The sequence below is a fragment of the Erythrolamprus reginae genome, chromosome Z (genome assembly GCF_031021105.1).
Source record: "Erythrolamprus reginae isolate rEryReg1 chromosome Z, rEryReg1.hap1, whole genome shotgun sequence".
NCBI classification, from domain to species: domain Eukaryota; kingdom Metazoa; phylum Chordata; class Lepidosauria; order Squamata; family Dipsadidae; genus Erythrolamprus; species Erythrolamprus reginae.
Window position 1 is genome coordinate 95,360,286 of NC_091963.1, and position 15,407 is coordinate 95,375,692.

General features: G+C 39.9%; 1 protein-coding gene across 1 annotated transcript in view; it reads right to left on the reverse strand.

Moving 5' to 3' along the window:
• Positions 1 to 398: 398 nt before the first annotated feature.
• CNTNAP1 (contactin associated protein 1) overlaps positions 399 to 15,407 on the reverse strand; it is a 52,537-nt gene continuing 37,528 nt past the window's right edge. The window contains exons 17-24 of the mRNA XM_070726561.1: positions 14,563 to 14,781; positions 12,279 to 12,518; positions 10,867 to 11,103; positions 9,158 to 9,285; positions 8,853 to 8,946; positions 4,640 to 4,870; positions 2,758 to 2,808; positions 399 to 1,944 (exon numbers count right to left, since the gene is read on the reverse strand). Of these exons, the coding sequence (XP_070582662.1) occupies positions 1,688 to 1,944; positions 2,758 to 2,808; positions 4,640 to 4,870; positions 8,853 to 8,946; positions 9,158 to 9,285; positions 10,867 to 11,103; positions 12,279 to 12,518; positions 14,563 to 14,781 (1,457 nt within the window). The 3' untranslated portion in view covers positions 399 to 1,687. The remainder of the gene's footprint in view (positions 1,945 to 2,757; positions 2,809 to 4,639; positions 4,871 to 8,852; positions 8,947 to 9,157; positions 9,286 to 10,866; positions 11,104 to 12,278; positions 12,519 to 14,562; positions 14,782 to 15,407) is intronic.

The window sequence follows — 15,407 nt, forward strand, 5'->3', positions numbered from 1 at the left end:
TCTCACTAGATTTGAGTAGAAAATTAATCTTGAAATTGGGTATTTTTTCTCCTTAATTATGAACAACCAGAAAAGTGAAATAGGGTTACCAGAAGTTTGGAAGATATCAATTCATGTCCTCACTTAAGCAAACTTAGCCAGTCGCTCTCAGTCTAACTGATGTTGGGAAGACACTTGCCTCGGGAAGGACTATGTGCAAATTACCTTGAACACTCACAGAAAGGATGCAGTATGCTACGGTAGTAATAATTAATTAATAGGAAATGTGCTGTTATTTTTGTTGGGAAGTAAGTCTTAAAATACATATATTGCTTGGAGAAAAACATATTCTATCCATAACCATTCAAAATGTATTTTTCCCTCTCCTAACCCACACCCAAATATATATAACCAGATAATTTATCACCCTGTTTTTTTCCTTTATTTTTACAAGTTAGTCTTTACTTTTTTTCCCCAAACCACTCTAGAAAAAATAAACTGCCCAGGAAGATGCCCAGGCTTTTGGATAAATTAAATACATTTGGCCATTGTTATAGAATCTTCTTATAATCAACAAGTAAACTTAGTGAAAGAAGAGGGCTGGATGTTATTGGTAATAATATCCCTCCTCCACCATACAACAGACTACACAGACTATCACTTCACTTTTAACAGATCAGGATTTTGTGTTTTATACAAACAATACCATTAAAAAATTAGTCCTCCTAATAGCTCACAACTAAAACACGAACAAAATGTAGAAAGAATTTTAAATTCTCAAAACCCCTGATTTATGAAGCAGCAAGTGGTAGCAAAGTGCAAGTGATTCTTTTTTTCATGCGCTATTGCTATACATACATGTGTATTTTTATATATATATATATCAGCAGGCAAATATACCTATATTGCACATTGTTTTCTTTCAGGGCACAATATAATGTGCCAGGCTCTACATATGCTACATTACATGGCTTGACTAATGGCTTTTTTTATGCTAAGCAATTAAGCAGGAAGACTATGTGCTAACGCATCGCATATGAGAAGGCCAGCATGAATTTTGCATTGCATTTTCCCAAAAGAAGTGTATATTGACAGTCATGTCTCTCTTTGAATTGTGGAAGGAGCCCCGGAATTTAGCTATAAGTTGCTCTAACAAACTGGAGCTGAAACCTCAGGAAACAGTATGTTACTAATCACCTTTGCCTTCCCATCCCACTGTAAGAAGAAACTGCAGGACCAAAATGGTGAAGGGATATGAAAAAAAAGTGGGCCCAGAGGTAGGGAGAAGGGTTACCACTTGAGGAAAGATAGATATAGTTTTGGCAACTACCCAGGCACCAATTAAAACTTTTCAAAAGATACAAAACATATCCAGTTGGAATCAATTGAGGCATTATGGAAGTCCCATAAATGAATGAACACACAGTTAACTAAATACAATTACCTTCTGAATGAAATGGAGGGAGGCAGAAATAACTTGGATTAGACACTTGCCAGTAAGGACTAGGTCCAACTGGGAAATATAGCAACACCACAGGATGTGCAAGTTGAACAAGGCGAAGCACCAGGCAGTTCATCACGCTGTGAAGGGTGGAGGCAGAAATCAGTCTCCCAGCAAGTGGCACGATTGGCAGTTTGGGTTTGGTCTTGCCAAGAGGCTGCAGCCAGCACCAACGAGTAGAAGATGAATCCCTCAGGCTCCAGTTGGCTATTCTGTTTTTGACTCTTCCAGGATCTGTGGCAAGTTTTGATCTTTCCGAGAGGCAACAGGCTTAGCTGAAGGGAGAGTGGCAGGTTCAGCACTACCACTGCCCCTGGTACTCCCCCCACCACTACTACTTCCACCACTGTTGTAGTCCTGGATAGCCTTTGGCTCATTGGTGTGGTAGGAGCCCTTGTAACGGTGATGATGAAGGTACATCAAGAGAAGGGCTGCTGCCAGCAGAAGGAGCAGGAAAAAGATAACTGGAAAGAAAAGCAGAAGTAGGGAAAGAATGAGAAATTAAAGAATTAGATTTAGTTCTCTACATGGGGCTACCTTTGAAAAGTGTTCGGAAACTTCAGATCGTGCAGAATGCAGCTGCGAGAGCAATCATGGGCTTCCCTAGGTATGCCCATGTTACACCAACACTCCGCAGTCTGCATTGGTTGCCGATCAGTTTCCGGTCACAATTCAAAGTATTGGTTATGACCTATAAAGCCCTTCATGGCACCGGACCAGATTATCTCCGGGACCGCCTTCTGCCGCACAAATCCCAGCGACCAGTTAGGTCCCACAGAGTGGGCCTTCTCCGAGTCCCGTCAACTAAAAATGTCGTTTGGCGGGGCCCAGGGGAAGAGCTTTCTCTGTGGCGGCCCCAGCCCTCTGGAACCAACTCCCCCCCAGAGATTAGAATTGCCCCCACCCTCCTCGCCTTTTGTAAGCTCCTTAAAACCCACCTCTGCCATCAGGCATGGGGGAACTGAGATATTCTTTCCCCCTAGGCCTCTACAATTTATGCATGGTATGTTTGTATGTATGTTTAGTTTTATAAAAAAGGGTTTTTTAGTTGTTTTAGTATTGGATTGTTACATGCTGCTTTTATCACTGTTGTTAGCCACCCCGAGTCCACGGAAAGGGGTGGCATACAAATCCAATAAATAAATAAATAAATAGAATAACTGTGGAGGGGGGGAACCGTAATTAGTTGCAGATGGAACCTAACAGCTTAATCTAGCCATCTCTGGGCTCTTCCCATAGCTTTCACTCCCTTTTCATCTTCCACCTTGATAACTCACCTCCAATAATAACTGCAACCCAGCCATCATCGTGGATGTATAAGAAGTCCACTACAAGTATAAAAAAAGACCATGTACAATTATATGTTGCAATGTCCTGACTACTTCAGCTTCAACCACAACAACACAAAAGCACATAACAGATTCAAGCTTAATATTAACCGCTCCAAACTAGACTGTAAAAAATATGACTTTAGTAATTGGGTTGTTGAAGCGTGGAACTCATTACCGGACTCCGTAGTATCATTCCCTAACCCCCAACATTTTACCCTTAGACTATCCACGGTTGACCTCTCCAGATTCCTAAGAGGTCAGTAAGGGGCGTACATAAGCACACTAGAGTGCCTTCCGTCCGCTGTCATATAGTCTCTCCTATATCTCATATTTCTTCTCTACTATATCCTCTATAACCTTCATTGTGTATTATTGTGTATTGGACAAAATAAATAAATAAAAAATTAAAACTACATTTGATATACTCCTCTAGCTTCAGCTCTTTGATCTCATTGGATCAGTCCATCCATGGATGGTTTCCTTGGACCAATTACTCTCTCTCCACCTAACCCACCTCACAGGGTTGTTGCTATGGGGAAAATAGGAGGAAGGAGGTGTATGGGATATATTTGCTACCTTGAATTATTCCCAGATTTTGAGAGCTATCTCCTCTCCTCCTAGCTATCCTACATGCTCTTCTGTCAAGGCATCTGGAGCGGGGGGGAGGGGGTATGTAGCAGGTTCTTCTAAGACAAAACTCTTTGCTTTGCACCTGCAGAATACCTTCCACTTTCAGTCATCCTGCCTGTTTTGTTCCTTTTTTTAAAAAAAATGATTGCCACTATAGGAATCCTTCTCCCCAGTGTGCAATATCATTGCATTTGTCTGAACAAAGTTCCACACTCAAAGGAAAAAACAGATGTACCCCTTAGTGAAGTCTTGCCTCCAAAAAACACCCTGCACAAAACTGCACTCTATTCATTTTGGGGATTATAGAGTTGGCACCCCAGGATAATCCCAAAGGTGCTTTTTCAACAGCCAACTGGACTTTGAAGATATTTTTTTTTAATTGATTGATTGGTTTTGTCCAATACACAATGAGGGTTTTAGTGGGTACAGTATACATATAGTAAAAGTCTCCGGAGAGAGGCGGCATACAAATCCAATTAATAATAATAATAATAATAATAATAATAATAATAATAATAATAATAATAATAATAATAATAATAATAATAATACATGATGAAAGTTATAGTAAAATATATCTAAGAAAGAATAGAAGTTATAGGAATAGAACATATCAATGAAATAATAGAAGAGATATAGGAATAGAAGAAAGGTATAGGAGATATAGGAGAGCAATAGGACAGGGGACAGAAGGCACTCTATCCTTGGATTATCCACGGTTGGCCTATCCAGATTCCTAAGAGGTCAGTAAGGGGCGAGTACAAGTGCATTAGAGTGCCTTCCGTAAAGTGTTGGGGGTTTGAGGATGACACTATGGAGTCAGGTAATGAGTTCCACGCTTCGACAACTCGGTTACTGAAGTCATATTTTTTACAGTCAAGTTTGGAGCGGTTAATATTAAGTTTAAATCTGTTTAAAGATTTAAATCTTTTAAAGATTTTAAATCTGTTTAAAGATTTAAATCTTTAAAGATTTAAAGTTTAAATCTATTTAAAGATGATTCACTTCTCATCCAAGAAACTTCTTTGGTTCTTGGATGAGAAGCAAAATGTCTTCAAATAAAAACAGAAAGTCCAGTTAGCTCTTAAAAAGGCACTTTGGGACAAACATGTCCTGGATGATTGAGAATCACCATAGACACTCCAGGATAGGAACTCAGGCCCAGCTTTTTCAAAATTGTCATGTTAAGCTGCCTTACCTGGATCTATGTACCAAGGGTCAAGCTCAGAAGGCACCCTAATGTAGCTGGAAGGCATAGAAGCACAGTTGGATTCTACCAGCTTTCCACTGATGGCGTAAGAAGGACTGTTGCCACTAGACCGAAATATGGCTTTCAGTGGCAAAATGCTGTTGAATTTCACTCCTGAGATGCAACCTTTGAAACCTGGCGTATTGTATTTCTGGATTTCAGGATCAATCACTCCTGTCTCTGTGGACAATGACAGAGAAGAGGACAAAATTAAAACTACAGCGGCACCTCTACTTAAGAACTTAATTTGTTCCGTGACCAGGTTTTTAAAAAGAAAAGTTTGTAAGTAGAAGCAATTTTTCCCATAGGAATCAATGTAAAAGCAAATAATGGATGCAAAACCATTAGGAAAGAAATAAAAGCTCGGAATTTAAGTGGGAGGAGGAGGAAGAAGAAGAGGAGGAGGACAGTCGCTGCCCAGAGCGAAGAGAGCATTTCTTTTCTCTGGGCGCTGGCAGGTGTTTATTCCCTCTCCAAGAGCCCAGAGAAAGAATATGCTTTGTTCACTCTGGACTGCCAAAGCCTCCTTAGGCACCACCGAAAGGCTCCTCTGGCAGCCCGAAAAAGCCCGGGATTAAAGGATTGGCAGGAATCTGGCCAGGCCTTTATGACGCTCTCAAATTTCCTGGGGAATTTTTCCAGGCTCGGGTTTTTAAGTAGAAAATGGTTCTTAAGAAGAGGCAAAAAAATCTTGAACAGCCGGTTCTTATCTAGAAAAGTTCTTAAGTAGAGGTATCACTGTACTTGCTTCATTCTTCTCTTTTCCTTTTAACACACAGAAAAAGCCTGAATTGAAACAAAAGGATTAGGATGGTGAGATAGGAAAAAAAAGGGGAAAAATCCTTCCCTCTTCTATTCTTATAATAAGGACTATCTATTTGAAAACAAAAGGACTATGATAAGGGCAGTGAAGACAGTGGGGGATGCTAATCTGGAGAATACAGAGAAATTATTTTATTGTGTCTTGGAAAGGAAAGAGAATGCACTTTGTGCCGATTAGCCACACCTGCAAAAAAACAAGATTCAAGTCAGAATCGGGAGAGGGAGAAATAAGGTCCTAGAACTTGATTGCTTTTTTTTTTCTTTGCCTCTTCTCACAAAATTCTTCAAAGTTTTAGCAAGCTTCTCTTATAAATCCATTATAGCAAAAAAATTATCCAGGTCATTCTCTTGGTTTGTTATTTCTATATCCTTTTCTTTTTTAAGATATCAGATTTAATATTTACAATAATGAGGTATCAGGAAAAAGGGATCCCCATCTTTCTGAGCACTTTCCACAGCTTAATGTGACTGTGACACAATCAATTACCGTAAGCACATACGGAGAGTGTCCTTTTGAATGTTCTTTGGCTTTCTCAATTATCCAGGGGCATCAGCAATAATGTCTTGCAGCGCTTAACCTTTTCTAAAGCCAGCTTGAACATCTGGTATCTCTTTTTCCATTAATCCTTGGAAATTCTCATTTGGATGGCTATGCCTGTATTGCATGTGTGGGTGTGAAGGTCTAACCAGTACTGTATATATATTGTGTATGTGTGTATTCTCTCCCTCCTATTATATCAGGGTGGGGGCAGGGGGGCAATGTGTATTGAGAAGTACATATGCTGACCTTTGCATCATATAACCAGGGAGTGAGTTGTTAGATATTAGATCTTTCTAAAACTATCACTGTATTCTACATCACACACTGCCAGCTGATTTTCGGCATTGGGGAAGGCTGTTTTGCCCTCTGGACACTTCACAGAAGCTTCCCTGAAGCCCTAGAGTGCAAAGAAAACAACCAACAGGCAAACTGCACGTTCAGAAAAATTGACTTCCGGTTTGCCCATTGTGCTGTATTTTGCACTACGGAGTGTTCAGGGAAACTTCCTAAAGCACTGGAGTGTGAAAAACAGGCAAACCGGAAGTTCAGAAAATGAACTTCTGGTTTGCCCGTTTGGCCATTTTTCACACTCCGGGACTTCAGAAAACTTCCCTGAACCCTCCGGAGTGCAAAAAACAGCACAATAGGCAAACCAGAAGTCCGTTTTTCCGAACTTCCAGTTTGCCCATTTATTCACCATCCCAGGCTTTAGTGAGTCCTATGCATAAGCGCGAGAATGGAGTGAAGTCAAAGGCAGAATGCTTGGAGGTCTTGGCCTGCTACATTATGCTATGTTCTGTTGGAATGTTTCTTGCTGCGGGAAGTGGGAGGGCCGCTTGCATGAGGAGTTAGAGGAGTATTGTGTTCCTATCTGGATGGGGAGGATGGGCATTCCACTAGGGAAAATGGCAATGCGCACACAGATAAGAGTGACCGGCAGGTGTACGTGCACATCAGTGCAAGATTTTACTTCTGTGCATGCACAGGAAGCAAAATCTCGCGAGAGGTGCAGCCATGTGATATTTTTGCCATTTTTTTTGCTTCCGCACATGTGCGAAAGCAAAAACTCCACCGAAAACTCATGAGTGCACACATCTTCTCGTGAGATTTTGTTCAGTACGCATGTGCAGAAGCAAAATCTTGCTCCGGCAGGCATGTGTGCCCGCCAGAGACGCAGAGCAGCACAGGAAGTGCACTGGTAGTGGGAGGAGCCGGCAACCCTTCACTGAGTTAGAGGTAGAAAAAATCAATTCCTTTTAGAGTTTCAAGGTCATCTTTTGTCAGTACTGGGACAAAAAAAGATAGGGGTGCAGAGACCTGGTGGCAGAAGATTAATGGTGGATGTGACGAACTGGTGGGTGTGGGCAGTGAAAGGCTACCAAAAATTTTACTACCACACTGTGGGCGTGGCTTATGCAAGATGCCCTGCATTTTCTTTCAATATCTTTCAGTGCAAATTGGGTGCTTTGGGTTGGAGCTCCATTTTCGCTACCCCACTGCATTCCACCCCGTCTGGGCAGCAGCCCACCCCTGGGTGTGGGGACAGGAGAATGAACTGTAATCTGGAAATAGAAATCCTGGGGAAATCAGATCCGGGTTTCCCCAGAGACATGCCAAGATGGTTCTAAGAATAAATTGGAACTTTGAGAAAGTCTTTGCCTTGGACTCTGATTTAAACCTAGATGTTAACTGGAACACTGACAGGGGAATTGTGCATGTGTGTAGGGAGGGCGGAAGGGGTGTGGGCATGCGCACACACAAGGACACACACCCTTTTGGCACACAAACCAAAAAAGGTTCACCATCACTGTGTTAAACCACCATTCTTGTTTCTTTATATTTTTAATTGAAAGAGAATGTGTATTACAATCTTTCGTCGATATGGTGGAATCTAACCAACTGTGGGAAATCTTGGAGGAAAAGCTAAATAGGATCAGTTAGCACCTGGATAGGAAATCACAAAAAAATCTCAGGTTTATAGGCTAGATTTCTAAAATGCTAGGAAATTGCAAACATATCCCAGAAGAAGACAATAGCAAAGCATATCAATAAAACCATTAGTATCACAAGGTCTGCATGAACGCTATTGTACATTGTTACCACGTACACAAGTAGCCCCAAACTTGCATTCATTGTAAGTTTGAAGTTACAACAACTTTGAAAAAGGTGACTTGATCTTTTTTCACACTTATGACCACTGCAGCATTTCCATAGTCATGCGATCAAAATTCAGATGCTTGGTAATTGACTCATATTTACGACAGTTGCAGTTTCTCGGGATCATATAACCATCTTTTTTCAGCCTTCTGACAGCAGAGCCATTGGGAAAATCACTTAACAACTGTATTACTAACTTTCCAAGTGCAGTGATTCACTTAACAACTGTGGCAAGAAAGGTCATAAAAATGGGCATAATTCACTTGACAACAGTCTTGCTTAGCAACTGAAATGTTTGGCTCAATTGTGGTTGCAAAATTAGGACAACCTGTGTGGAATCACCTTTTTTTCTTTGTTTGTTTTCTCCATTCTGTCTTGGAACTGATATTGTTTTGCTAAGGTAACATTGCTATCCTGCAAAGAAGATACAGAGGATGGGAAACAACAGGAAGAATACAGAAAAATGAAAGGAAGAATATAATTCAAATTTGAAGTTGAAGATAAGAATGCATTGCGTTTTAGAAACATATAAAGCGTTGTAATATGAGATAGAGATGCCATGAAGGATGGATAGAAATCCTAAGAAAATGGCAACAGGCCTAGGGGCACCAAGAACGGGCAGGACCTATTGTTCGTACTTACCCATAAAGCGGCCAAGATAGAGTGACTTGGGAGAATCAAGTTTGCTATCCACAAAGACAGAAAACTGATTTATCATGGGAGGATAATAATCCAACTAGATGAGAGAGAGAGAGAGAGAAGATGAAAGATACTAAGAGGATTCTCTAAAATCCAAAAGAGAATTATACGGACTTGTACATAAATGCCTTCAGTTCAAAGATAACCTATTTTCCATTAAAAGGAGAAAGTTTTACTGCCCTCTTTTCTATTTAATCAAGAATTATCACCCTATCCCATCCATGTGATGGATAAAAATCTGTAGATACCTGTGTGTGCAAAGTCCGATTGACACGAGTAATGTTGATTCTATGTGGCTGCCCATCAGCCACTGAGCGTGTGCTCAGGGTCAAACTGAAAGGGAAGATCCCCAGTTGATAACGTAGCTGTAGGGTACCTATGAGAAAAGCATTAACATACAAGGTAACCAAGAGTTTGCCTTCTGAATCCTAACCAGCAAACGAAGGAAGGAAGATCACCACCATTGAGAACACTGAGCAGACTGAACATAATTTCAGTTTATCAAATGGAATTTTTCTATATTTAAGAGGCCAAGAATTCTGCTGAATCTGGACAAAATCCAGATTCCACCAATACTCTATTTTGCTTCCAACATGTTCCTCCGATACTTTGGGGAAATTAAAACAGGACAGAACTACAATATCTACACAATTTTTAATCACTAACAATAACCAATAATTTCTTTCTTAAGCTTGGGGGAGGGGACACATCTCTAAATGAACATCATTGTATTGTATAGCATTGACTTCTATAATAGTACAAAATAGCAACGTCATATTTTGTACTGTCAACAGTAAAATCCACTTGGGAGGGAGGGACTAGGAGAAGATAATTTGTTCAATGCATCAAAGCCTTTAGCAGTTTGATAAATGTCTGTCATGTCAAAATTGACCCATCATTTTTATGAAAATGACGCCTATATTTTAAGGCGTACATTATTATCCAGAGGTTTGACCCTTTGTTCATTTAGGGCAGTGGTTCTCAACCTTTCTAATGCCGTGACCCTTTAATACAGTTCCTCATGTTGTGGTGACCGCCAACCATAAGTGTAGCGGCAATTCTCCCAACACAGGTCAGAGGGACACCCCCACTGTAAACGCCTGATTTGTTGGATTGTAAAAATATGTTCCAAGGCACCAGAATAGAAGCTTTACTTCCTAACACCATGGGGAATTTGTCTTTTCCCATAGTCTTAGGCGACCCCTGTGAAATGGTCGTTCGACCCCCAAAGGGGTCCCGACCCCCAGGTTGAGAACCTCTGATTTAGGGTATCTTATTTTCTAACTTTCCAACAGTCTTTAAGATAAAATGATCAGAGGAACATATCACTGGAGGACTATAATATTGCACGTTTTCATCTGTGTAATTTTCAATCTATTTCTTAAAGTTTCCTAGGGTGGGCACTGCCTTTTTATTGTTTTCATTTACTCAATTCAGAAAGCTGTCTTAGTAAGAGAAATCTGCCAACAGTTCCCCAAGGAAAGCCATCATGGAAATAAAACAAAAAGTAAACATATTCTTTGGAATGATATTTTTATTGCACAAACCACATTTCTTTGGGACTATTACAAGAAATGCAGATTTTTAAAAAAAGAAATAGTTTCTTTTCAGAGAAAACCCGTTAAGAAGCTGGTGAAACAGTCATATGTCAAATAGTCTTAGTGTTAAAGGTTGATCATAGGGAATATTCTGATGAAATGTTCTTCTCAATAAGTAGGACAATCTGACATTTATAATTGACCTCTCTAAATCATCAACATTCTGAAAGGTTTCGGGGGGTGGTGGTAGTGGAGATAGTGCCTTCTTTTTTCAAGACCCTGAAAGGTGAGAAAAGGACTCCTATCCTTTCTGCTGAGACACAGGAAGGGGATGGAAAGTAAGCTTAGTGCCAACCTGAGAGGAAGAAAAAAGGTGTCAACTCTACAAACCATCTGGAAGCTATCCAAATCATGCTTACCATCCTCACGGATCAAAATGGCCATGAAGTCACGGCCAAAGGTACTGACGTAGAGAAGCACTGCGGGAGCTGAAGTGGTGCGGAAGTTGAGCCCCACTTCCTCGCCGGTCACATTGTAGCCAGGGAACGGCTGAACTGGTTGATGGACTATGTTGGCAAATTCCTGTACCACCGACATGGGAGTTGTTAGGATAGTGTAGCGCACCCACATGCCTTGTTCAAAATAGGCACCAATGTCTGCCAAGAAAGAACAAAATAAGAAAACAGTTAAGGGAAGACAAATCCCAAGCCAGGAAAAATAACTGCTTTCTTTCCACTTCCCTCTTTTGCATGACTTCTCTTTCTTTCTGGCCTTGGTGGCTCTTGGGTTACTTTCCTGCTAGCATAGCCCAGTGTATCCAAAGGACATCAGAATATCCAGACCAGAATATCTGCGAGACCACCTTCTGCTGCACGAATCCCAGCGGCCGGTTAGGTCCCATAGAGTTGGCCTTCTCCGGGTCCCGTCGACTAAACAATGTCGGCTGGTGGGACCCAGGGGAAGAGCCTTCTCTGTGGTGGCCCCAACCCTCTGGAACCAGCTCCCCCTGGAGATCAGGACTGCCCCCACCCTCCTTGCCTTTCATAAACTTCTTAAAACCCACCTCTGCCGTCAGGCATGGGGGAACTGAGACATCTCCCCTTGTCTATGTAGTTTTATGTATGGAATGTTTGTGTGTATGTTTTTTTGTATTGTATTACTTGTTTTATTCTGTCAAACCTCTCAAGAAGTTTTGTGGCACCACAGATGGCCAAGGCAAACAAACAAATTATAACATTGACTAAGTTTTATCCAATGTCTCTAAAAGCCCTTTAGAAAAAAAAGACAATGGTAATATGCTTGTTCAGGCCTGTGAGGAGGTCCTTTGCTCTGAACATTCAAGCCAAGGACCCTTCCCCCCTTTTCTCTTCTTTTTGAATATCCATCAATATCAATACATGAACAGTGAGGCATCTGGGTATCATTCATTTGCATGCAAGTAGTAATGATAGTATAATATTTGTTATTTAAATCATATTTATGTAATTGCAATAATATTCTTATACATATTTGTATTAAAATATAAGCCTTCATTATTTTATTGTTCATAAGGGGTTTTTTAGGTCTTTAATGTAAAATTGTTATTTTAGACTTAATATTAGATTTGTCATTGTATACTGTTTTTATCAATGCTATGAGCCGCCCCGAGCCTGCGGAGAGGGGCGGCATACAAATCTAAAAGATAGATAGATAGATAGATAGATAGATAGATAGATAGATAGATAGATAGATAGATAGATAGATAGATAGATAGATAGATAGATCAATCAGGCCAGGAAAGGCAGCTTATGCAAATTATGCCACCTCTCCTGCCCTCAGTCCCAGCTCTCACCGTGATTGCAGAAAGGTCCTTCAAATGCAGAAACTGTGCAGTTGCATGTATAGTGGCTGTAGTGCTCCCAGCATTGGCCATGATTCTGGCACGGTACCAAGGGATTTCGACAATGCCCAGTGCAGTTTACCAGAACCCCTTCTGTTTCATTGGCTTTCCCCTCCAAATTTAGGGTCACTCCATTCATGTGCAAACCTCTCAAACACCCCAAAAATGGATGCAAGTTGTATTCAGCAGCTCCTACAGAAGGAGAAATAAATGGCTGTATTTAAAAACATAGGAGTCTAGCTAGCTTAATCAAATCTATCTTGCATTGCAAACTATTGTAACAGGTTTTAACCAAATATTTTTAAAAAATCATTGAGTTGGATCCTGGAAGTTTCAAAAAGACCTGTCTTCTATATAATCCAGTAGCTCTTCATACCTCACACTTCATAGACTATTGAAGTATATGTTTTTGTATTTCTCCTTACCAACTGTCACCAAATACATGGGGTGATTCCCATTCTAAGAACAATAATAAGACATTGAGCTTGCTTTTAAAATGTTCCACCTTTCCCAAATTAAGAAAAGGCTTCTGTGCAAAATCCCGTTACTGCAAGCATCTGTTATTCAGTTGATAAAAGGTGGATTCTGTTGTTTAAACACTAATAAGCAAAACAAAATGAATTAACTCTTCCACTAAATATACTGTTGAAATAGAAACATCCAGGACTAATTATATTTTTTTAAAGTAAAATCTACATTGTTCACACAATAAAAGGAAATTCAAAGATTCAGAATTCTATATCCAGTACACTTTTCTTTGCATCAGGTTCTGCATGTGCATCTCTGAATATTATTGGCTCTGCTCTCCACAAAGCCTAAAACCACCCTAAGCAAAACTGAGGTAAATTAGTGGTCCAGTTATATTTTTCTAATGAGAAACAGAGAAGAACATCTCTTTTTAAACAAGTTACATAACAGGCCTAAGACATTATAGACCTAGATGCTTATTATCCTCTGCAAAGAAGATCCATGTGCTTTAGTTTAGCTCAAGCATATTTTGTTTTCTAAGAACTGGAATTTCTCTCCTATTTTGTGGACAATTGAAGGGATAGCAGTACAATAATAGGTTGTGTACAGTTTTCTATTGCTTTCAGAGGATTTGGGCCTCTACAGAGAGGGGCGGCATACAAATCTAATAAATAAATAAAAAGTGAACCAAAAATAGCCACTTTGATTCAACTAGAAAGTTGGCATACTTATTTTTCTCATTGTTTTGGTACTGTGATCTATGGAGGAGGATAAAGCACTTTCTTATCTACACGCTGTCTAGCCTGTTTTAGTTCCTCATAATCCATAGCCTTGGTTCTTCTGCCCTCTATGCTTTACTGTGAGCTAGTTCTTTCAGTCTTTTTAGTCATATACCCAAAGATTATATATTTTAATTATTTAATCTAGTTAAAATATTTGTATGATCACCTGTCTTAAAACGCAACTTTGGGTGGTTCACAACAAAACCTCATTTAAAAAAAAAATGATAAACTGTAAAACAAAAACCTGATGCCTCATTCATTTCCTTGGAATGACTTAGCAACCTATCCACTCTATCACAGTGCCTGAGTAACAAGCCAGGTCTTGATAGTCTTCCGGAAGACTAAAGGAAGTGAGACTTCCAGATCACCTGTGGAAGGATGTTCCATAATGAAGAGGCAGAAACAGAAAAGACAACTCTACTACATGAGATCCCTAATTCCCGGGCCACAGCCTGCTCAGAACTGGGCTGCAGAAGTGTGCTTGCACTCCATTTAGGAGAGGGTGTGTGCCTGCTGTTTGTGCAGAACTATTGTCTCACCACCATCAGTTCACAAAGCTGCAAAGGTTGGGGACCACTGCACAAGATGGAAAAATGTATAGGCTTATCCTATCCTGTCCATTCTAAGGAGGTGGGCAATTAATCATAGAGAGAGGCAGTATTGCAAATAACCTGATTCCATGCCATGTAGGGCTTTAAAGGTGATAGCCAGCTATTTGAAATGCACCCAAAAGAAAACCTAAGAAATAGTACAGCTTATGCAACAGAGCTATACATTCAAATTATTTTTTCCATCACCCACAGATTTACATAATTACATATAATTTATTTACAGAGTAATAAATACCATCTCTTAGGAAACTGGACTCGCAATCCAGTTCTATTAATCTAAAAGCCAAGTTATTATTTTTATTAACCTTCATAACTATTTCACGAGTGTACTTAATTTTCTCTCACATACATATGCATGTGAGCATTTTTACTTACCTACAGTGAGATTTTTAGTGAGGTTAAGATGGATAAAACTCTGGGGTGGAGCTGCCCGTATCACCCAAGGAAACCGGTCAACTTGTAACCGAGCAACTTTCACGTTGATCTCTGCTTTAACCTCGTGCCACTCATTATCATTGTATGGCATCTCCGAGTGCACTGTTAAATTCTCATCCCCATTTCCAATGTCATAAGCAAAGACCAAGTCTCGAGAAGCTATGAAGAAGTGAGAGAATCGTAGAGTTACAGAAACATTTCAGGTCTGCCCAAAAAGAAATCTCTGCTGATTCAGATATTTATGCCAATGCATGAAATCCACCACATTGAGGAGTATCTTAGAGGTTTTTAGAGGAGGATATTCCATAAGTGCAATTCTCCTTCTTGTTTTTTGCCAGGTCTTGGAGCTGCAATAAAATTGAATTGAATTGTTCTTATATCCCTAGTCACTCCCACTGCATAACCCACCACTAAGAACATTAGAGAATCACCTATTTCAGCAATTGACCTTATTATCAGTGTCATTAACCCTCATTGAGGCAAAACAAACAAACAAACCTACAGATAGCTTTACCAGCCTTTATGTTAAATACAAGTTGGAGAGGCCTGCTCTTTGATTTCCTGCTAATTTTACTGTGAGTATATCCTCTATAGCCATCATCATGTATTTTACTATGTGTGTGTATGTATATGTATGTATGTATTTATTTATTTATTTATTTATTTATTTATTATTTGGATTTGTATGCCGCCCCTCTCCGAAGACTCGGGGCGGCTCACAAGTGAAACAAATCATAATAATCCAATTAATTAAAATATTTAAAGATTTAAAAACCCCCATATAC